General features: G+C 37.5%; 1 protein-coding gene across 9 annotated transcripts in view; it reads left to right on the top strand.

Moving 5' to 3' along the window:
* LOC122970550 (collagen alpha-1(XIV) chain) overlaps window positions 1–24,726 on the top strand; it is a 220,665-nt gene that overhangs the window by 140,744 nt on the left and 55,195 nt on the right. For all 9 annotated transcript variants that reach the window (XM_044336720.1, XM_044336719.1, XM_044336726.1 and 6 more), the window contains 12 exons: window positions 686–825; window positions 2,398–2,521; window positions 4,862–5,005; window positions 5,252–5,416; window positions 5,618–5,656; window positions 8,419–8,557; window positions 9,616–9,758; window positions 10,505–10,614; window positions 20,374–20,532; window positions 23,319–23,396; window positions 23,575–23,661; window positions 24,425–24,478. In XM_044336720.1, coding sequence (XP_044192655.1) covers window positions 686–825; window positions 2,398–2,521; window positions 4,862–5,005; window positions 5,252–5,416; window positions 5,618–5,656; window positions 8,419–8,557; window positions 9,616–9,758; window positions 10,505–10,614; window positions 20,374–20,532; window positions 23,319–23,396; window positions 23,575–23,661; window positions 24,425–24,478 — 1,382 coding nt within the window. The remainder of the gene's footprint in view (window positions 1–685; window positions 826–2,397; window positions 2,522–4,861; window positions 5,006–5,251; window positions 5,417–5,617; window positions 5,657–8,418; window positions 8,558–9,615; window positions 9,759–10,504; window positions 10,615–20,373; window positions 20,533–23,318; window positions 23,397–23,574; window positions 23,662–24,424; window positions 24,479–24,726) is intronic.

Genomic DNA, 24,726 nt, shown 5'->3' with positions numbered 1-24,726 from the left:
AATAAAGTCAAAGTTTGTTTATTTGCAACGGTGATAAGAAACAGAAATAAAAGCAAAAGTTATCAAAGTTAGCGAAGAGTAAAAAGAACCAATAAATGTCTGTTTGTTTGATTATTCTGCTGCAAAACAACAAAACTATGAAAAAGTTGCTTCCAGATTAGTTTTTCCTTAAAAGTTTTTCTCCACAGTTTGAATGATTTTCATTTCAGATTTAAACAAACCAAAGTAAATGTGCACGATCAATGTTTTATATTCAAAGAGCAGAAAAACTGATTAAACTAAAACACATAAGATTACACTCACTGAGAAACATAAAAATCAAACATAAATGGAAATAACTCAAGGTCACATGGTCACACAACAACCAATCAAGTTATTTAATAAGTTACAACCATGATAGAGACGTTATAATATGAATAAAACAGATGTGTGTGTGTGCTCTCGTCTTCTTCATTGTCATTCATCTGCATCCTCTTCCGTCTCACCCCCCCTCTATGTTTGCTTCCATCTATCCTCCCTTTTTTTTTCTCCTCCTTTTATCTCCTCGTCCTTGTCGAAAACAAACCTGTGAACCGTCTCAGAGGGGAGATATAGAAGGAGATAGAAAATGTAAAAAAAACATACACCGCTGTGATCAGTCTGCTTTGTATTTCCTCCTCACCATCATCTGTCTGTCTCTGTCCAGTCTGTAAGGCGGCCCGAGCAGACCTGGTCTTCCTGGTCGACGGTTCCTGGAGTATCGGTGATGAAAACTTCCTGAAGATCATTCGTTTCCTGTACAGCACCGCCGGAGCTCTGGACCAGATCGGCCCAGATGGCACACAGGTACCCCAGGAGGCATTCCTGAAACATTGAACTACATGTAGTTCATGAAACTTCTGACATGTGTTATTCTCAACTCTTAATGTCTGGTAGCTCTCGCACCACACTGTCTGACTGACAGGTTATTAATAGTCGAGCACAAAGGTCACGTCTTCAAGTAAACATGATGAGTTTTTGCTTAATTTTTTTGTGAGGACGACAGTTCAGCGTCAGTCTGCAGTGATTCTCTATAAGCAGAGTAAATAACAGGTTATACATGTTTTTACATATGTGCAGGATAAATGTAATATGCAAGTAACAGTGCAGAAAAATAAAAAAGATGGCGGTGTGAGTAACTAATCAGGTAAAGCAGTAGTTCAGTTTATCTTCTTCATCCTCTTTTAAAGTGTTTTAAAAATGAAAAGTTTTTGTATGATGCAGTACATAAATGACATCACAGCCACATCAGATTCAGATGCGATTAAAAATGAGCTTGATTACAAAACAGCCAAAACAGGAAGAAGGTTCTGTTCTTCATCAGCACACAAAGATGAAGATGAAGAGTTCAGATTTTCTGCTGTTGGCAAAGTTTCTGTCATGTTTCTCTTCTTTAGAGAAAAGTAGACAAAAAAACAGCAGGAATTATGGGAAATATAGTTTTTATTCTGTATAAATGATGACTGCTAATCACAAATTCCACACGTAGCATCATTAAAGGGTCAGTTCACCCAAATTACAAAAAATACATTTTCACTGATTTTGTGATATCCACCTTTGAAACTTGTGTCATGACCCCAATACAAGGGAAATTAACTGAATTTAGTTTTTGCTTCTCAGTTACATCTGAAAAATTCAACAGGAATGTGTCCGTGGCAACAAAAAAATGAATATAATAAAAGATAAAAGTGTCTGCATGATTAGAAACCACTAGACGTAAACAGAAAATATTATCTTGGTCAGTGTTGTTGATAGTCCTTTAAAGCAGAGGTCACTAACTGGCGGACCGCGGTCCGGGTCCGGACCTACAGCCAAGACGGGAGGTTATGATTTAAAAGCTGACAGGGCGCTTCTGTTTTAACTGGCGCAGCTTTTCTAGTCTTTACGGTAGACGGTGACGGTTGGGAAAAAGACGAGTGAGACGGAGAAAAGGAGAGAAAGTCAAGATGTGAAACAGAAAAGGGGAAATTCAAGCTTTTCCTCCCTTTATTTTATTTTTCTGAAGTTATTTGAACATTTTATTTATTTTCTCTCATTTTCAAATGCAGCCGTATTTTATTTAGTAGATGAGATTATTATTACATTAAACATGTCAGCAGTCATACATATATGTTCAGCTCTATGTTAACAATAAACGTTGTCAAAAAGTTTTTGAATTATACTGAATTCATTTGATTTGAGAGTCAGATGTTGATACAACTACGAGGCTACTTAAATATATTTCACACTAAATAGTTATAGACATTATGATCTTCTGGACCTTTGCTTCAAGAAATTTTCTCTAAGTGGACCTCTTTAAATGTTAGTTGAATACTCCTGCTTTAAAGTAAAAGTTTGCACTTAAGTGTTGTTCATGAATGTTCCTGTGTTGTCTGACAGGTCGCCATCGCCCAGTTTAGTGATGACGCACGAACTGAGTTCAAGCTGAACTCGTACAACGATAAGCAGCGACTGCTGGACGCCATCAACAACATCTCCTACAAGGGAGGAAACACCAAGACAGGTGAGTACACAGCAGACAGGCTGCTGAGGAAGAGAAAAACACAACGTAATAAGGAGAACTTGGGGAGCTTTGCTACGGTGCTTATGAGTTATTGGATCGCGTCTGAGTTCGTTATTGCAGTTTTTGAGGAAAAGTCTGTACTCAGACTGACTGAAATGAGACAAAATCCAGCTTTTCCCCTGAAGAAATCATCTCTAAATCCAAGCAAGACGGCTGCGTGAGACAAATCAACAGTCTAACATGTGCACACTCACCTTCTTAATAACATTATCAATACTTATTGAGCAGCAGGCAACTGCAAACACAAAGTTAAATCCATGTGTTAGTGTGTGTCTGCTTGTGTGCTTCATGTCAATATGAGTGTGTGTGCAACTCAAACATTTGCACTTCTTGTGTGCACCTGGTTCATGCACACATTCACACACACATGTAGAACATTTGCATTTGCATGTTTGCATTTATCTTGTACATGTAAAAGTGCATGAAAGCTTATATTTTTGAGCATGTTAGTAATGAGAGGAAGTCTGTGGGGAAGCAGGGAGAAGTGTAGTTATTAATCAGTGTTTACAAAGCAGTGCAGCCAGTTTCTCCTGCAGGGACGAGACTGCAGATAACAGATTTGTAACAGCGTCACTAATCCTCCTTTCTATCAGGAAGCAGCAGTTTGGGGAGTTTAAGAGCACTCAATCACCTCGTTCTGCACACTGCAATTAAGAATTCGTTTTCCCAGCGTTCCCACAGGCCTGCAGAGTATTTGATTACTGGATCTGTGTGAAATACCTGATGCCACTCGGTTCTTTTATTGAAATGTAGCAACTGCACAGTGTCTCTGTGGTCCATCCTGCTTCAAACATCACGTTCTGAAGAAAACAGTGATCAGAATACAGTATGCAGTTTTTAAAATTAAGAAGTTCATCAGTTTTTGACAAATAAATGACACAAGACAACTAAAGATTATTTTCATTATAGGTCACTTTTTCAATTAATTGTTCTTCTAAAAAATGTCAAATAGTAAAAACTGCTCAGATGACATCTTCAAAGTTCTCTTGACCAGAAATAAAAGCAGAAAATAAGCAAATCTTCTCACTGGAGATGCTGGAAGAAGATAATCTTTTGCATTTTTGCTTGATGAATGACTTAAAGCACGAAGTGATCATGAAAACAAGACTGAGTCTGTACTGTACTTGAGCTAAATGCTATCATTAGCATGCTAACATTCTCACAATGATAATGCTTAGTCCAGCGAGTTTAGCTTATTAGCGTATTAGCATGCTAATCTTTTGCATTTTTTGCTTGATGAATGACTTAAAGCATGATGTGATGAAGGAATGTTGTTCCTACTGGTGTTTGGTTTAATCTAAAATTACAATAAAATTAAATAGAAATGGGTAGTTTTACCCTTTACAGTCCTGATTCATGGTTATTACACAGAAACTACAAAGTGTGTTTACAGGTAACAAATCACAGCATTAAAAGTAGATTTTTTTTTACTGTATTACCTTAAAACAAAAAGAATTTCAAGAATTACCTCATTATTATCAGGTTATTACCTCATTAATGACACTGTATTACCATGTTTTAATTAAAATATGACCTTATTATTGTTGTTATTGTTGTTATTGTTATGATATTACTACATAGTCCTGCCTTATTATTATCTTTATTATTACCTTTTTGTTTTTGGACCCTTATTACCCTTTTACAATAACTTCTCTCTAAAATTACCTAGATATACACGTTGTTAATACCAAACTATTATCTGGTTATTATTATTTTGAAAAATTACCTTGATATTTCTTTATTATTACATTATTACATTATTACCTTTATTATTACATTAACCTACTATTACCTTGTTATTGCTGAGCTCAAATGTAAAATGCAATTAAAAATAGATCTGTGATGTACTTTTTGTTTCTCTTAAGTTATAATGTGTTTATTTTTTAGATTGTAAATGATGATGCACAGTTTTTGTGTCTAAATTAACATCACTCGAAATAATTTATAAAAAACTTGATGATGCAGTAAATTATTTTGACTTCTGATCACCAAACTGTCCACAGTGACAGACTTCAGCTCGACTATAAGTTAAAAATATATATGAATCAATATATCAAAAGACGGCCTGCTGGTTATTATAATATTTTTTGTATCAGTATCTGCTCCTTCTGCTCTTTCTCACACATTATTACAGAGATAATTAAAAAACATTTGGCAAAAATCATTTCAATGATCAATTTAGTCTGAATTGCGCAGCCGTACTTTACAGTAAAAATCCTCTCAGTCTGACATGCTGATTGGATGATGGGTTTGATTGACGGGTCCGTGTGTCCGCTCAAGGTCGAGCCATCCAGCACGTGAAGGAAAACATCTTCACGGCGGAGGCAGGGATGAGGAGAGGAATCCCCAACGTCCTGGTGGTCCTCACCGACGGCCGATCCCAGGATGACGTCAACAAGGTTTCCAAGGAGATGCAGATGGAAGGTCAGAGTCGCCTTGTTTATGGTTTTATGAGCTGTGGGGCTAGTTTTCAAAGAATTAATAACTTACATATTTACTTGAATCTTGAATCCATGAAATCCAAGAAGAAAACCTTGACATCATTTTGGCTCATTGAATAGTTGCTTCATATTTGGAGGAAAACCTTTGAAGAGACCTGATCCAAATCCTTCCAGTGGTTGTCCAGATGTTATAAGTCGTGATGTTTTCCCTCTCTTTCACCCTGTAAAGGTTATATCGTGTTTGCTATCGGCTTCGCTGACGCTGACTACGGGGAGCTGGTGAGCATCGCCAGTAAACCCAGCGACAGACACGTCTTCTTTGTGGACGACCTGGACGCCTTTAAGAAGATCGAAGAGAAGCTGGTGACTTTCGTGTGTGAAGCCGCCACTGCCAGTGAGTCACAGAAGGTTTTGAGTTCATCAAACTGTTTTAGGTCGTTTGGTTAGTTTCTGGTTGTGGAGTAAATTCAAGTCTAGATTGATCCTAGAAGACGTTCAGTCACTTTCAGTCCAGTTTGATGTTGGATGTAAAGTTGGTTTTTCATGTGAAGCTTAGTTATTTTTTAATTAAATGCAACTTTTTTTTACCCCTCAGCTTGTCCAGCGGTACCGATGAGCGGCAGCACAACACCAGGTAACAGATCCACGTTGTTATTGTGTGTAGGGTATCTGAAGGTCTTGAAAAGCCTTAAAATCATTAAATTCACTTCCCTTAAATTTGATTAACAAAGGTCTTAAATATTTAATCTTTCCTGCTGTAGACAGTAAGAAAGTTGTAACTTATTTTGTGATTCTTCATTAGATGATTCAACCATTTTTTGTGCTTTGCGGGACGTTGTATACGTCACTATAAAACTTCCTTTTCATGGTGATAAAGCTTCAGTCTACAGGGTATCTGCAGGTCTTCAAAAGCCTTGAAAGTTCTCTTAAGTTCTCTTAAAAGAGGAAAAAAGGTAAATTTTATTTGCAGGAGACTAGATTATATTTTTCCTTCCTGCTGTAGACAGTGACATTAGTTGTATGTTTTTTTTTTCTGTGTGTGTTTGCGGCTGTCAGGAGACGTTTTACATCTATAAACTACATGTGAGACGGCGGATTGTGCTGCAGGAAGCTGTTTAATCCTTTTTTAGAGTTTCAGTCAGCAGCATCAGACCTGCAGAAAAACACTTTCACTAATGCAGCTACAGTAGCAGGAAGCTCAAAACCTTAAATTAACTTAATTTACTAACATTTTCTGCCTCCTATCTAGGTCAAGGACACATTTATTGATTATATATATTATATAAAAATATGATATAAATATACTTACTTGTAGACCTTATTGTCCCCGCTGGTTTTCCGGTGTTCTTTGACTGGTAAGATGTGAAAAAGGTATTAAATTGGATTCTATAAAGGATCTTAAAAAGTCTTGTGTATGCTGCTGAAACCTCGATGTGTCAACTTCATCACACACTTGTGGCGAAGAGTGTTGCATCATCTCACAGTTGAAGCCTGTAACACATCAGATGCATCATACAGATGGAGGAAGTAGTGAAGGTACAGTAGGCGGGAGAGTATCCAGGGTGAAATTACTGCTTTTCTAAATGGATAAAGTGTGTTGATGCTGTGAAATAGGACGGCGACGAGCAGACACATGGGGGTTTGCACAGAAAACATAATGGATGCAAATGTTTTAATGCACGTCATACACCACTGGTATCAACATATAGAAAAGAGAGCAAGCAAGCAAGCAAAGTTTATTTATATAGCACCTTTCACAAACACCAGTTACAAAGTGCTTCACAGTCAAAGAAATAAAATAAAGTGAAATAAAAATAAAATAAAATCAGAATAAAGAAAAGCAAAGACACCAGATAAAATACACAAGTAGAGCAGATAAAATGGAAAAAATTAAGATAAAACAGCACATACTATCCAAATGCCTGTCTGAACAAACGGGTTTTTAGCTGCTTTTTATCCAAGGACCTTAAGCTTGTTGGAAGAGTGTTCCAGAGTTTAGAGGCTGCTGATTGGAAGGCATGATCCCCTGGGTCTTAAAATGTGTACGAGGTACACTTAGAAAGCCCTGCATGGAGGATCTAAGAGCTCGACCAGTGGTGTAGGGGTGCAGAAGGTCACTAATGTACTGTGGAGCCATGTAGGGCTCTCTCTATAAGTGAGCACCGAAATTTTAAAATGAATTCTAAAATTTACTGGAAGCCAGTGCAGTGAGATTAAAATAGGAGTTGTATGTGACCATCTGTTGGATGGAGCAGCGTTTTGGACAGTTTGTAAGCGCTGTATGGAAGATTTGTTAAGACAAGTAAAAATAGAGTTATAGTAGTCCAAACGTGATGAGATAAAAGCATGTATTAACATCTCCATTTCATTTCTTGATACCACAGACCGGAGTTTGGCTATGTTTCTCAGGTGAAAGAAACATGATGTAGTTAGCATCTTAACATGCGCTTCAAAACTCATGAATTGGTGGAAAATTACACCAAGATTATTGTGCAGGCAAGACCGGGAGGATGATGATAAGGCACCGAGGTTCTGCCTGATTGCTGACTGAAGATTGTCAGGGCCAAAGATCAGGACTTCAGTTTTGTCTGCATTTAACTGCAGAAGATAGTTTGCCATCCAATTCCTAATTGCGTTTAAACAATTGTTAAGTACAGAGAGTTTGTGAGGCTCATTAGGAGAGAGCAGCATAGAATAAACTGGGCAAGAAATCTACTGTGAAGAATAGAGTTGTTCTCCATATCTTTACACTGTGAGCGGTACAGTCTGCTGTACACTTGTGTAGGTTTGTGTACTTTTACTAAGGATGTATGCATGTGTGGACTTTGTCTTGGATTACTGCTGATTGTTTCTCTTTCTTTCTTAGTGTGTCTGTTTTTTATAGTGTATAAACTTGGTGCACACACTGCAAACTAATTTCCCTCTGTGATAATATTAAAGTTAATCATTATGCAGGTACCCAGAATACTCTCTTTGTTATGTTTTACCCTCAAACTAACAACTGCTAAAAAGTCAGCACACAGAAATCAAATCAAATCATTTTTTTTGCACTTTTAAAATACTAAAATTGGTATCAAATTGGTGGGAAGACCAACTGAAAAACAGCAGGTAATCAGCGCTGTAATTTTTACTGTAATAGGAAGATAAACATCACCCACACCAGCAAGTGCCTGCAATAATGAAACCACCTGACCTCCTCTTATGAAACAAATCTCTTCTAAATGGACCTAAAGTCATTGTACATTTCATATGAAGGAAAACTTCATATTCCTTTTAATTTCAAGTGTGCTTTTTACTCTCATGATTCAGTTATGATTCATCTATTAACTGGTTTGGTGTCTAATTTTACATGATGTTAGCGAGTCGACACTTCTACCTCCCGCTGTGTGTTGTTAGGTTTCCGTATGATGGAGCTGTTTGGGCTGGTGGAGAATCGATACAGCAGCGTCTCTGGTGTTTCCATGGTACCCGGCACCTTCAACACCTTCCCCTGTTTCCACCTGCACAGTGACGCTCTGCTGGCTCAGCCAACCAGGTAAACACACACATCCAGACTGGTAACAGTTTTCTACCAGTCACAAAAATAATGCTGTTTCTATTTCAGGCTTTATTGTTGTCTGCCACATGAATCTCATATAGCAGACAGATTTTCACAGTGAGATTTAATGGCAGCAGATGGTTTCTGTAAAAGAGAACAAGCTCTGATATCTCCTAATGTGTATTAATTGTATGCAGAACCCAAAGTCTACACCGTTTACTGTGAATACAAAGACTAAAATGATATATAAACTTCTGAATATGAAGATCAGCTGATCAAGATATTGAGAAAATCAAAACTAAGAAGGCTGCAGGATATTTACCTGAGTCTGTTCTGGCTCCAGAGGTGGAAGAAGTATTCAGATCCTTTACTTAAGTAAAAGTACCAGTACAGCAAATACTCCATTACAAGTAAAAGTCCTGCATTAAAAAAAAGAAAATCCTACTACGATAAAAGTACATAAGTATTATGAGCTTGATGTAGTTAAAGTATTGCAGTAAAAGTAGTGGTTTGGTCCCTCTGACTGATATATTATTATATATGACATCATTAGATTATTAATAGTGAAGCATCAGTGTTAGAGCAGCATGTTACTGTTGTAGCTGCTGGAGGTGGAGCTAGTTTACACTACTTTATATACAGTTAGCTAGTTTAGTCCAGTGGTTCCCAACCTAGGGGTCGGGCCCCTCCAAAGGGTCAGCAGATAAATCTGAGGGGTGGTGAGATGATTAATGGGAGAGGAAAGAAGAAAAAACAAAGTTCTGATACACAAATCTGTTTTCAGTTTTTGGACTTTTTCTCTAATCTTTGATTTTTGCTGAAATATTGGATCATTTGAACATTTATTGAAATGAAAGCATGTGAGAAGTTTAGAGGGAAAAATCACTATTTGGTGGAGCTGTTAACAACTCATAGACATGTGAAATGTGACCCCGACTACACACTGCTTTTTGTAAGACGTCAAAAGACAAAAAGGTTGGAAACCACTGGTTTCATCTTTAACAATGTGTTGTATTTTAAAAGCTTGTCATATTATCCATTGTGTCAAATCACAGGTACATCCATCCTGAAGGGCTGCCCTCAGACTACACGATTACCCTGCTGTTCAGACTGCTGCCCAACACCCCAGAGGAGCCGTTCGCCATCTGGGAGATCCTGAACAAGAACAACGAGCCGCTGGTTGGAGTCATCCTGGACAGTGAGTCTGGAAGCTCAGAAAGTCTATATGAACATATAACTATATTCCTCTTTTCCCTTATATTTCACTTTTATTCTTTAAGTAGAAACCATAGACTGTAAAAAAAAATATGGACGCAGCCACCGTGACGTCACCCACTGGTTTCTGAAGAGCGGTTTTGGCAGTGCCTGACTCCACCTAACCTCCCGGCTATCCAAAATGGGCAAAGAGTGACTAGCAACCTGTAACTCAAAGCAGCCATGTCCTTAATTATGCATAACTTTACAGCTTAATAACATTTAAACGGGTGAGATATAAAGAAAATTCACCCCCCTGTACAGTCATGAAAGGGGAAATGTAAACATGTTTATTTCTGCTGTAAAGTTGGGTATTTTAACATGAGCGTCTATGGGGATTGACTCACTTTTGGAGCCTCAAGTAGCCGTTCAAGGAACTGCAGTTTTTGGCGTTTAGGTGTTGGCTTCATTTCCAGCCCCGGAGGTTGCTGCTTGGTAGAAAGCCATCAAAATCATACACTGAATGTACAAAATACCAGGAGCACTTAGTGTTGTCAGGAAGCAGCAGTTCAGATAGCAGCTGTTCTTTATTGATTTCTATTATGAACTGAGGTCACAAAGGAGACAATGAATATAAAGGAAGTGGTTTTTTTTAAAAGTGGCTCAGTATCAGTGATAATCCTGTTTATTTTTGACAGCAAGCGTCTGCTTTACCTTCTTTTGTTAAGTAGTTTTTGTGTCTTCCTGCAGACGGAGGAAAGACTCTGACGTTCTTCAACAACGACTACAAAGGAGATTTCCAGACTGTCACCTTCGAGGGGCCAGAAATCAAAAAACTCTTCTACGGCAGCTTTCATAAGGTCAGAATCACTCTCTCTCTCTCTCTCTCTCTCTCTCTTTCTTTTTGGATGAAAGCGATAAAGTAGAACTTAAAAGTGATTCGTACTTCCATTGAAAACATCCAACAACATCTGTGTTGTCATCTCTTTTGTGGAGTGTAAACAAACCTCAGCTGAGCTTTATGTCTGGTTGAGTTTCAGTGTGAGGTCACTATCAACCTCTTACTGACACTAACTTCTCTCTACACTCAATGATGTGTTTCATGTGTTTCTCTGTGCACAATGATGTTTGTGCAGAGTTGTGCTGAAAGGGGGAAAGTTTCTCTGTGCTCACATGAAATCTCATGATGATTCACAACTAGTTTGGAGCCAATTATGATCCAGTATAAAACTTATACAAGTGTGGACACACTGTGAAAGCACATTTGAAGGATCTTTTAATATCCAGTATGAACAGGAGGAATGATAACAGCGAGGAAAACCTCTTTCACTGTTGTTTTAACACACACTTGAACAATCGTGAACCCGTCCTTTAAAAACAGAACACAGTTTGGTACCAGAGTAACTGAAAGCTGACCCCCATTCTTCGACTGTATTGTAGGGATGGAAGTTGCCCTTCCTTCGTTCCGTCTTTCCTCTCCTCCTCCTCCATCCTTCCTCGCGCTCATTCCTCTCTTATCTAAACCCCGGCTGAGCACTGACACAGTGGTTGGAGTCTTGACAGGCTGACTGAAGTTGAGTTGTGCCCTGAGTCTGAACCTGCTCACAGTCTTGTTGTGTGTCAGTGCTCAGGGACTCACTGACTGATCCGCAGTCACTTCTGTCTGCTCGCTGTCAGCAGAGCTTATCCCGCTTACCTTCTCACCTTTTGTTCTGCCAGCTCAATGTGTGTGTGTGTGTGTGTGTGTGTGTGTGTGTGTGTGTGCATGCTGGATATGATAATCCTAGAGGACCAGCACCCGCAGTGCCTCCCTGAAGAGTCCGTATGATATTTGTGTCTGTTTGATCAGAGGACAGAGGACATCACTATTTGGGTTTTTAATATCTTAACATATTTTAAAAGATTAAATTGTCTCCTGTGAGTTACAAAAGTTTTTTGTAACCTTTTCACATGCTTCAGTTCAACTCTGAATGTTTCTGGTTTCCTTATTCCTGAAAAGCTGATATCTTGGAAATATGACAAGAGCGTAGAAATATCCTTTAGCGAGGTTTTTAAATCTGATGCTGCTTCACGCTTTCACACCCTCAACAGGATTTATATTACAGCTCTGCAGCGCTAATGCAGGTCGGAGAGGCTTCTGCAAAGGATGGCGTTGTGTTTATAAGTATGGATTTATACACACTGGAGTGGACAGGCAGCAGATACAGGACTCTGTGATCACAGCTTTACAGCTGACTGTCCAGATATTTAAGCTTTAAACTTTCAGATATTTTAGTATAAAACTTTGATCCTAACTGTCTTCTCACTGCAGACCTCAGACATCTAAAACCCTAGTGATTAGAGTTGTTCTGATATTGATACCAGTATCAGAAATACCTCCGATACAGCCTAAAATGCTGGATCAGATTTTGGTGAGTATGTGAGTCTATGCACTGATCCAGTATCATGTAATGCTGCTTCCCAGCAGCATCCTGTACACCTGTATGCAGTTTAACAGATTTTTTACTACACAAGTAGCCAATATCCATAAACAGCAAGCGACTTCTGTAACTTCAAGCACATGTCAGCAAACTTACATTTGTCCTGTGCGTTTCCATTGGGTGACAGGGGAAATACAACAGGTCAACAGTGCAAAACAATCAACTTTCAAGTAGTTTCTACTGGATAAAACGGCTGCTTTCCAGGAATCAGTTTTTCTTCACTGCTGTAAAACAGCAGCCTACACATCAAGTTACGCTGTGCTGCCACTGACAACAAATGTTATAAAACAGCGAAGAAGAAATGATTTCTAGTAATTTAGAGTAACATTAGTCAGAGCCAGCAAAATGTCAGCAATTTGGCAACATTTTACACCAGTAAAAGAGTGATGTGTGCAGTATGCAAGGATTTAGTTCATATAATATATATATTAGATATTTATTTATATATTATTATACTTTTTTTGAACACACTGGTATTGGATCGGTACTCGGTATCGTCACATCAACATCTCAACTGTTTATCACAGTTATTAAATCGATTTCAACCAAATCCCTGAATTATTTACAAGAGTTTACAATTCTGTTGAATACCTGAAATATTCTCACAAAAAAAAAATCAAATCACAGTTGTTTTAACTTCAAAAGCAGTTAAAACAATGACATGATTGACAGGATACAAGAGCACATTTTAACATCAGACTGTCTGCAGTTTATAAAAATATGTTCAAACACAAACTAGTTTCTGTTGTTTCTCAAACATAATGACTCCTGACCTGAAAACAACTGCTGTGTCTGTAGCTGTTAAACTACTATTACTCTCCTTACAACTAATACTGATGACTAATAATGATAATTAGTGTAAATAAAGTTCATTTTGGGGGAATAAGCTATTAAAAAATAAAACTTTTCTCAGTCATCCTTGGAGTAAACATGTTACCTCTGCAGCCAGCAGGAGAAGCTGTTGAGCCTTTAACTCTGAGGACAGAAACAGTGAAGAGGAAGCTACTACAACTACAACTCATACTTCTACTACTACTACTGCTACTACTACTTCTAATAATAATAATAACGTATTGATGCAGCACCTTTAATACATAACATGCAGCAAAATACCTCATTACAACACAACAACTCTGACTGCATGTACTACTAATACTCCCTAAATACTGCTGTTAATGCAACCAATACTGCAGTTTATTTTATAATTACTGTATATAACAAGCAATCTGTAAAATATACAAATTACAATTACACTCAGGTACTTTGTCTGTAAATGATTATTCAAATAATGTCTTTTAAGTTTAGTTTGATATAAAAACAGACAGACAGATGATGGAGGTGATTTTCTCTGCTGCAGGTTATTAACAGTCTGCATCCTTCTGTTTGTAAAACTGTGTAATTTTGTAGATAATAATCATCTGTGGAGGCTGAACAGTAAACAGTAAAAGTAACGTCTTCCCTCCACAGTGAATGAACTGCTGCTGGCTGATAATAATGAAACCAGTCATATCGAACCATTACAAACTGGTAAATGGAAGAACCCAGTCAATTAAATCTATGAAATTCCGTAGTATAATTGAGAGAGTTCCTAAGTCAAATCCAACCTTTATTACTTTTTTAAAAGCTTTATTTATTCATATTTTTTATTTATGTATATTTGTGTGTTTTGTGTTTGATTTCTTGGAAAGTAATGATTGTAATAGATCATAACTATCAAATAAAGAGTATAAACGCCACATGAATACATACTTTAGAATAATATGCTGCATTTATTTCCTCTGATATTAACACAGTGAGTCTTTTTTCTTCTTTTGGTGTCAAGAAAAAAAGATTTCTGACTTTGCCAACTTCAGTTTATAGAATCCAAATGACATTTTTTAGGTTTCCTCACAGCTGTGTGTGTTTTTTTAATGTTCTCTTTGCCAGGACAAAAACATAGAACATTTTAAATTTAAATAAGTGAGAGAAATAAAGAAATAGAATTTAGAGAAACACACACAGACAAGCTAAGGTATTAAAACAACTCATACAGTTTAGTTTCTTTATTTTAGTATATTTCATTTGTTTCATAATAATTGAACAAAATCTCTGAAAAATCAAGTAAACTTGTCTTTCACTGATCAGAATTTCTCTTTTTCTGTCACTTTTCAATAGTTTTGCAGCTGAACTTTTTCAGTTCTGACACAAAGCTCTCACCAGTTAGTTTTAGAGGGAAAGGTCGGGGGTCCGAAAGTACAAAAAAAATGTGCTACAAAACAAAAAAATTAAGCAGCCAAACTGAAAAAAGTGACAGCAAAAGAGAAATCCTGATGAGTGACAAGAGACAAGTGGAGAGTGTAGTAATAGAATATGGCACTCTTGTATATTTTTCAGTTCATTTTTGAGTTTTAAATTATTTTTTACTCACGTTCAATTTGATATTTTTTGTAGTATAGCAGCCATCCAGGAAACAAACAAACTGGAGGATCAGTTGTTTGCTGTTAAAAACTCTTTTTTCTCCACAGTGGTGTGTTTATAGAGGAGGGTTCATAGAGTTCAGGTATGTGTGTGAACGAGTCCGTACAGCTTCTAGTAGAACAGAATCACTGATGGTGTTACAGTTACAGGAGAGGAGGGTCGGTGGTGTCGAGGAGCCTCTTCATCCACCACACAGTCCAACACTTTACCGTCCATGATGTGTGACTGTAAATAGCTTCGTCACTCTGCTGGTTTCCAGCTTCATTGCAGGTTGTTATAAATGTGCTTTATCATAATCCTGTGAAAACATTTGTTTGAAATATGAGGCTTTGTTTTTTTGAGGGAACTTTGATACTGGAAGCAAAATCAGGTTTTTGGTTTGTTTGTTTTTTGCTGAATAAGCCTCAGTAAAGCCTCACTTGGATACAGCATTTCTAATTTATTTGCTTTTAATTAATATGAAAAAGATAAAAGTATTATTAGTTCAGATTGTCTATGTGGGGTTTGTACAGTATGTGATTGCGAGCATGTTTCCACCGTGCGTTTTGCTGTGAAAACAAAATTCAAGCCTTCTTTCTTATTAATTAGACATGTTTTGAAATGATTTTTTAATTAATTAATTTCATACAACCCTGTCTCCTAGGAATTACATTTATTGTCATTGCATATCATCTGCACCAGCAAATATGTTTTGCAGGAAACGTAAAGCCGAATTATCTTCTCTAATAATATAATGAGAAAATGTTAAGACTGATTGATCAGTAAAAAGTAACTACAGTAATATTAAACTTTCATATAGTTACGTTTAGATACTGGCAGCGCTTGGTTAAGGTTTAATACAGAAAAAGTCTGCAGTGACTTGAAGCACGAGACAACTTGTTCATTAATGTTTAACTGAAACCGTCATCTTTCATTAACTTTAACCAAAGTGCTTTTGTTAACTAAACCTTAACACACACAGGACTCAGGATGTGAGGCTCACTCTCTTGTGTTACATAACTGTTGTTCTTCCTTTAATCTAAAAAAATTTGCCTCTCAATATAATCCAGGTAGCGATTATGTTTGTTAATACAATGTAATTGGCAAAACAGTTAAGTAACATATGAACACAGTTTCTAGCAAACAGAGTTGTGTCACCATCAACTATTGAGCAGTCTCCTTATAAATTAATGTTTATTTAAGTCCTTTACCAGACTATTTGTTTACCACATTATTAAAACATGACAAACTGTTACAGCACTCAACTGGAACCAAATATACATAATAAATATGAAGCATTTTAACACCCACTTATTATCAACGCATTAACTTCAGACATTAAATAACTGCTGGAAGCAAATAAATAAGATGAACGTTCTGATTCTGTATCTGTTAGTTATTTAAAATCCCCTCAAGTCAAAAACGTGTTTTTCTTATTGTTGCTCCACTTGGATGTTAAAGCTTGATTGTGCAGAATGATGTAAATGGAGGATTTGACACTTGAAGGCTGTTTTCACAAGCAGGATCTGTGACATCACAACTAGTCTGGAGTTAAAATGGTCCAGTATGCAACTTACACAAGTTTGATGTGGAAACCTGAAGCCTCCAGTGCACAAACACTGAGGATGGACTTTATAGTGAAGGAGGAGACATCTGGTGTCCAACAGGAAAACTTTTAGAAAATAAACAACATTTGCATATTCATTGATTCTAGATGTTTAATGTAATTTTAAGATTCTTAATGAAGTAAACACATTAAACATATTACTATTCCAAGCAGAGTGTTTTTATATATATCACATCATGTCTGGAGGGGATCTTTAATGTTTCCATTCATTTATGCTTTATCTTCTATATGTGCTGTGATGTTGTTTTGTCAGCTTTGTGTATGTCATCTTTTTGCCTGCAGATTAAATCTGACACATTTACATCATATTGATGTTAACTGATGTGTGTTGCCCCTGATAAATATTGAATGAAGTCAGTTTATTGGCTCAGAGGTAGAGCAGCTCCTCCAGTCAGCATGTCAAAGTGTCTTCGAGCAACATACTGAACCCCAAACTGCTCCTGAAGGCATGTGAAATTAAGTCTTTCACATGTGAACTGAGACATTTCACATGTGATGTTGTGATTTCACATGTGAACTTAAAATTCACATTTGGAAATCACGTGTATCTTACACATGTGAAAAAAAGACAACATGTTTTTAGCTTTCCATGTGAATGCAAACTTTATATGTGAAAAAGATAATGTCCTATGTGAAGTGAAACATTTCACATTTGGAATTCACATGTGTATCTTAAAATTCAGATGTGAAAAAAAAGTTTTTAGTTTTATATGTGGATGCAAACTTAACATGTGAAAGGGGTAAAGTCATGTGTGAAATGAAACATTCACATGTGATGTTGTGATTTCACATGTGATAAAAGACATGTTTTGAATGCAAACTTTTATATGTGAACTGACACATAGCACAGATTGATTTCACATGTAAACTCAAGAGCTTTTCCTTCCATATAAACTGAGACATTTCACATGTGACATGATTTAGCATGTTATTAAAAACATGTTTCAAGTTTCAAGAGGAATTTAGATTTTTGGATTGAAAAGGTACTCTTTGTAAAATGTTCTCTTCCTGGACATTTTGCTACCACCACCTAAGTGTATTGAGTGTATTAATAAAAGTATTGAGCTCGCGCTTCCCGCCCATACACTCTGGGTTCCCCATGCTGCCTTCGCGACCTCACGGAAATATTACAATTATCGAGTGTAATACATAAATGATCATAAACGTGAACAACAACGGTCTCAAAAAGACATATATATTACTTTATGTATTACACTAATATGTGAGATGTCGCATTTATAGGCTGTAAATAACGTATCCCATGTCCGTTTCTGATGTTCACTGTGGAGCAATAGGGTAGGTTTATTTTCGTAATACCGTTTATATATTCTGTAGTTTATTATTTGATCAATTACATGTCTGACCTATTTTTTTCATTTCATTAATTCATTTCATTTAATCCGTATTAAGTTAGTAAAATCTGCACCAAAAAATTACTTTACGTAACACGTTTATTATCCTCTGTAAGTAAACGTGAGATAAGCTTTTGATGAAGACGAATCTTGGATGGTGCACTTGAATGCATCGTCATCTTTGACCGTTGGAAGCAGATAAACGTCACAGACGGAGGCAGAGAAATGGATCGGGATGCGGTGATTTAAAGGGTCGACGACGACCAAATTAGTGTATTTAAAGAAAAATGTGTATCAAAGAAGAAAATGCTGAATGACCCTGGCATGGTAGGGCTGCTGGAGCACAGCTCCGCCGGTAAGCCGACATGGAAAGGATGGCGAAAATACTCAGCAACGGTAAGTTACTGGCAGTGAGTGATGAGTAACCGTTAACTTAAAACTAGTTTAACGCTAACGTTACTTTGGCACCATGCTAGCTAGCTAGTTAGATGCTAAGAGTTGTAACGTTAAGTCGTATGCTTTTATAAGTACATAAATTTGTACTTTTGTTTTTTGTTTTTTGCCACGTGTAATTACTTGTTCAGTGAAATCATTCGTTGCATAGCTTTATCTGTGAATTTATTAGTGTAACGTTACGTCGACGTTAACTTAACGTTACTACGTGATTCGCACAACGTTATCATTAACGTACAGATTGTAAGTACCGTTGAAGAACCTCAGGAGGAAAATCAAAAGGTATTTTTTTAACTTACCCTACCTGTTATCCAGCAGTAGAAATGATTTCTTCCACTTCAGTATACTCTCTCTCTCTCTCTCTCTCTCTCTCTCTCTCTCTCTCTCTCTCTTCTTTCTTTTGAGTATATAAATATAATAACGTCTCAACTCAACCGGTCAAGGCAGATGGCGTCCACCTAGAGTCCGGTTCAAGCAAGGATTGAGGAGCACATCCCAAAACCAACAATGAAGTGATCTACTAACAAGTATTGTGTGTGTATCAAAGCCTGATATATCTTATTCCTCCGTTGTTGTTCCAAAAACTATTAAAAACACGTCAGTGAGTCACACCGCTGCACTATGTGACATGTTCCTTCATCATGAAGAGTTTGGTCACGTTACTTTGTTTAGAAACGGCTCCAAACTCTTGATTATGAAGTGGCTCACACACACTCAACACTCAGTGTTTGCTAAAAACTGCAGTGGAAAAGTATTAAAAGACGGACTAACACATTTTTATATTTTTTCATTATGTTCTTTTCATGGGATTTGTTGACAGTAAAAAATATAGATTAATCCTTTAAAGCCTAATTAGTTTTAACAAGTTCATGAGGACCCAAAATAAAACAGTGTACAAACATTGATTCGCCTGGTGAGAAGGGTCACTCAAGTGTACAGTATTAAAAAGCGGTTGCAATATTTTCTTTTCTCTGTCCCCCATCAGGCATGAAGAGGAGTGACTACATGAATGCCGGAGGGAGTTACAGTTTTATATTTTACAGTTTTAATCTAAGGATATTGTTTTACTACAATGCCATTATTTTGCATGTTCTATGGCAGTTTTATAAATAAATAAATGCTCTATGCAATTTTAAATGTTTTTGGGGGTGTTTTTTGCCTGAATGTCCACACGTTTTGAGAACATTAAATATCTGTATATGAATGAAGAGAGAGGAGAGTGTCAGTGTTTAAGGGATATAAAAACAATGTTGAAGCAGTATTAATGGATTATGTCACTCCTTGTTATTCTTTCATTCTCTGAGTTTAGCAAATACAGTCCTTCAGAATGCTTTAGGAAGTATAATGTTGCCACTGAGTCAGTGACTCGGTTACATCTGGCAATGTTGTATCCTTGAAATGTTATACCTGTTGTTTACTTAATGTTATCGTTGTTAAGGGACTTAATGTTCTCAGTTGATTTGTGTTTTATGTTTATCCAGACTGTATCACATGTGATGAAGTCTGGATAAACATTCATAAATCCATTGTGACTGTTGCCACATGTGCCTTGAATGCTTCACATGTGAAACGTCCAAAAACCACATGTGCCCCTGAATATTTCACATGTTAAAACACATGTGAGTTATCACATGTTTTTTTCGTAAGGATAAATGCAGCCCATTAACCAATTATCAGCCTCCTCTCTGTGTTTTACTGTCTGAGTCACCTGGTTGGATTTGGAGGGAAACCTGCTTGGTTACCTTACAGTAACACACAGGTAGAGGGCGCTGTTCTTCCACATACAACTAACACCTACAGAGTCCCCAAAGGCTAAAATAAAGGAAGGAGTCAATGAGTGATGATAAAAACTACTGTCTTCATGGTGTTTACTTTGACCAGCAGCCAAATCTCTTTCAAAACCTTTTGTGTGATGTTGTCTCTTATCATCCTTTATCATCTTTTATCTTTTGGTTCTCATGGTTTTAGTTTCTCCATTGCCCTCCTTTCTTTACCTTCCTCCTGTGGGCATCATTGTGTTTCTGTTAACGATATAATTTAAAAATGTGTTGATTATTTATATGTGTGCTTTTGTTGTGTGTTTTGTTCATTAGTGCTCTATAAATAAAGTTATTATTGTTGTTATTATTATTATTAATAACCTGAAATCAACTGTCATTCCATTGACTCAATTAATTAATTTCTAATAATTCAGTCTTCACCATGTTCAGCATTTGAAGCACTTTTAAAGAAGTGAGAGAGTGAACGTGTCGTTTATCTTCTTTCACGCAGCTTCACATCGCCATCAGCAAGACCAGCGCCAAAGTGGTGATCGACTGCAAGCTGGTGACGGAGAAAACCATCAACGCAGCGGGAAACATCACCACAGACGGACTGGAAGTTCTGGGCAGGATGGTCCGCTCCAGAGGGAACAAGGACAACTCAGCACCGGTGAGATCCTACACAACTACGCATTCACACAGTCAGAACTCTGTGACACTGAAAAGAAGTAAAGAGTTTATAGAGAGGCCTGTTTAGATCGTTGAGAAACATGATAATCCTTCTAATGTTCATGTTTATTGATTGTTTACCTTCTTCTTTTGACCACTGGGTAACGTGGCTGTTAGATTACCATCACTCCACGAACAAACAAGAGTCAAATTAAAAACTGCACTCTGCTTGCCGCTGCATGACAGTAACTTAAATATAAAGACAAAAGCAATAAAAAACTACTTTGACTGATCACCTATTGTGTGTCAAGCAGGTTTCAAGTCTCCGCAAGTTGACGTTCAAAGCATAAAACCTTTTCAGACGTCTTTATGTTCATCTGACAGCGTTCAGCTCAGACTTCAAAGTCTTTCAGAAACGTTTCAGGTCTGACCTCGTCTGATAGCTTTCGTGACTTTTGAATAAAAGCGACTCGGGCGCTTTTTCAGACGTAAGATCCGACATGTTAAATTAAATCAGATTAACATAAAGGGGTTCATGTATCAAAGGGGCTATAGTGAGATGAACAGGCACTAATGTCTGCCTGAGAGAAGGGTGATTAAAAGCTCCATCCTGGGTCACTTTCAGCATGTCGACCAAAAATATCTGCTGCACTGATCTCACACAGATAAAACAGACAGACCGTCTTCTTTCTAGACATTTTCTTTCTGATGAGTTTGATCACATTAATATTCTCTCAAAAAAAAAAAAAAAAAGTAGCAACAGTAGCAAGTTAAATGAATTACAGTTCAATTTATAATATTTGATCTTATGCCGGTTTCATCTGTGATTAAATAATTTCTTCAAAGCCGTTTTCCTTGAGCAGCTTTATGAATGCAAACAAATCAATTTCCAGCTCTTCTCCTCCAGAAACAGCAGAAGCAGACGTTGTGTCTGATTGTTTTGATCTCCCTTTGAAGACAAAACCCTTGACATTGACTCCACTCTGAAGCTCAAGAATTCCACTTACGTGTCAGATAATCCCCACCGCTGTAATTTTCAATATTTCCTCCACCAGCCACACAGTCGCGTTCGGTGCCCAAAACTGAGCCGCCACGCTGGTGGTTTTTTTAGAAAGGAAAAACAAACTGCAGATCTGAGGCTTGATACCCGCCTGAGGTCGTTACCCAGCTGTTAATCTTTTCTTTTTAATCTTCACCATTTATCACACGCACGTTAACAAGGCGCCGTCACAGTACAACAAGGTTCCTGAACCAGAGAAAAAAAGGAGAAAGGAGGAACAAGTTTAGCTCTCTCTTGAAGGATGAACAGTTTTTGTACATTGGCCTCCAGGAGCAGCTGAATTTCTTCTTTCTAGTTTGCGTCTTTGAATATTTCTGCGATGCAACGTGAAGCTTGGAATCTCCCACTGCGTCTTAAACCCGATGACTCACATGTTGGCCCTGACTAATACTCTAATTTAGTACCTCAGAATTCACCACGCCTAATTAGACAAACTGAAAAACACAGACCTGTGCAAAAAAGGTTCAAAGGAAAGCTGTAAACCCGAGGTAATCACTTTTTTGTATGAGAGAGGATTATGATTAAAAGCCTTATTTGCGAGGTGCTAAAATGCCTGGAGACATGCAGTGATTTGTAGCCGTTGCAGAGATTGTCAGTGATTTTAATCCTGCCGTGTGAAATAACAATACCACTTCAAATTCCTGGCGTATTTTGACTTAAACGTTCCCTGATGATTCCCATCACATTTGTTTTACACGTCCAACTTTAGATGCCATAATGGAGCCCACAGAGGAAGTGTCTGCATGCATGTAGAGTAATAACTTCATGTTTGTTTTAATCTAATAATTAAAAATTACAGATGTTGATATTGTGACAAGAAGGAGGTGAAGGGAGGGTTAATATTCAGTCAAATCTTTATATTCAACTAAAATGTTTTAGTTTATGCGCCTACAGACAGCAGATAGTTATAAATTATTTACAAGATTTAACAAGTAAATAATAATCTTATCATTAATAATGTTCATTTTATTTAAATTAAAAGGCACTCAAAGACACTTAACATAGATAAACACAATGGCAAAAGTTACACACATCAACAGCAAGAGAGCAGCAGGAAAGACACAAGAGAATAAAAGACAATCTCAGTGAAATATGCTGGACTGAAGAGAAGTTTCTGCCCATACAAATGCAAAAACACTTATTTTGCACCACTTCATTAAATGATTGAACCATTTTTGTGCCTTGTGGAAACATATATATATATATACGATAAAACTTCTAGGTGATAAAGCTTCAGGATATCTGCAGGTCTTAAAAAGCCTTAAAAGGCATTGAATTAAGTTCCCTTAAGTTTTATTTGCAGAAGCTTTGATTATATGATTGTGCTGCAGGAAGCTGTTTAATCCTTTTTAGTCTCAGAGTTTCAGTCAGCAGCATCAGACCTGCAGCAAACACTCACTATGCACAATCAAAAACTTAAATGAACTTTTGTAATTTCTTAATCAATCCATCAATTTTCTGCTACTCATCTGAATCCAGCTCATGTTGATTGATACATTTTAATTAATTACTTTAAATTATTACCAGGAATTAATATCATATACAGCTGGAAAGTACTGAAAAACAAAGTAATTGTTGCCCTTATTGACACTACTGCTTTTCCATCATTCTCTGACCTGTATGACCATTTTATATTCAACCTGGTGACGACAGCAGAAACTGGTTGTGTGTTTTTACATTACCTTAGTGTCATTTAAACGAGTTCTTCGTGTTTTCTTCTTCTTCAGTTTCAGCTCCAGATCTTTGACATCGTCTGCAGTACTTCGTGGGCAAACAGAGACAAGTGCTGCGAACTTCCTGGTCTGGTGAGCTCACAGTTTGTCTTTGTCTCACTTTTTCTCCAGTTTCCTGTTGATAAACTGTCAGGACCGATGTGTCACACTCCCACTTTGCTTGCTTCATTTTTTTTTATTATTTTATCATGTCATGTCACCGCCGTCTCTTTATTTTTTTTGTCATCCTCACCGTGCTGTGATCATCCAGAGGAAAGAGGTAGACTGCCCGGCGCTGCCCAAAGCCTGCACCTGCACCCAGGATAGCAAAGGTCCCGCCGGCCCTGCTGGACCACCAGTGAGCCACACACACACACACACACACACAAACACACACACATACACTCTTATCAGTCACTGAGGACGTCCTGTCTGATACGTTTTACCTTACAATGATGCCACATTTAGATCAGATTGAAAATATATATATAAGGTATACGAGTAAGCTGAATTATTGGTTTTCTCCTCCCTCCTCCAAATACTCAAGTCTTAAATGTTTATTTTAAATGTGTTTTCATCTGGGTTTTATGCTCCCGGGCATAGTTGTTGTTTCTTTCTGCAAGAGAACATAGTTGACAGGAGATCAACTCACTTCACTCAGTTTTGGCTAAACTATAATAATAGTTTGACTATAAAGGTTTATAGTCTCATCTGTTGTTTCCCCAACTGCTGGAGAAGTAAAGTGGGTTAGTCTAACCTGCCCAGGCTCGCGTAAGGTGGACTGACCTTAAGGTGGACCAGCTGTTGTCATCTCAGCTGCTCTACCCCAAAGCAGAAACACACATATACCACATATTCATGCATGCAGGCAAAAACTTCATGTATAGTTTTAGTCATTCAACTTCACTCCAGCACAGTTTTCATTTCACTTTTCAGTTTGCCAGATTAAAACTCAAATTTCTCATCTCTCAGTTTGTCTGTCAGCTTTGTGGGGGGGGGGGGGGGGGGGGTATGACTCGCCGTCGATCTGCGCAGACACTCACACGATATGGAGACGTTGTTGATTTAAATGTGTTGATCGCGAGCCTCCAAACACCTGCTGCTGTTTGTGTTTCAAACAGGGAGGCCCAGGAATCAGAGGAGCCAGAGGTGATCGTGGAGAGCCGGGCCCGGTGGTAAGTCGTGTTCCTGATACCACAAACAAATGTCTTACAGCTACACTCTGCACCTGTTGCTTTGTTTGTGGGTCAAACCTCAAGCAGCTGCTGTGAAGTCTTTTAGTCTTTTTTTTTTAACCTTTATTGATTCAGGTAAGTTTCACTGTGAGCCGCTCTGATCACACTCACGTCCATGCACATGTTAAAGAGACTGAGAGTGTGAATATTTCAAAGACAAATATAGTACTGTTTTTAAACACCACTGT

Source organism: Thunnus albacares, chromosome 19 (genome assembly GCF_914725855.1).
Source record: "Thunnus albacares chromosome 19, fThuAlb1.1, whole genome shotgun sequence".
NCBI lineage: Eukaryota > Metazoa > Chordata > Actinopteri > Scombriformes > Scombridae > Thunnus > Thunnus albacares.
Note: the sequence above shows the minus strand (reverse complement) of the source record. Positions and strands in the feature narration are given on the sequence as shown.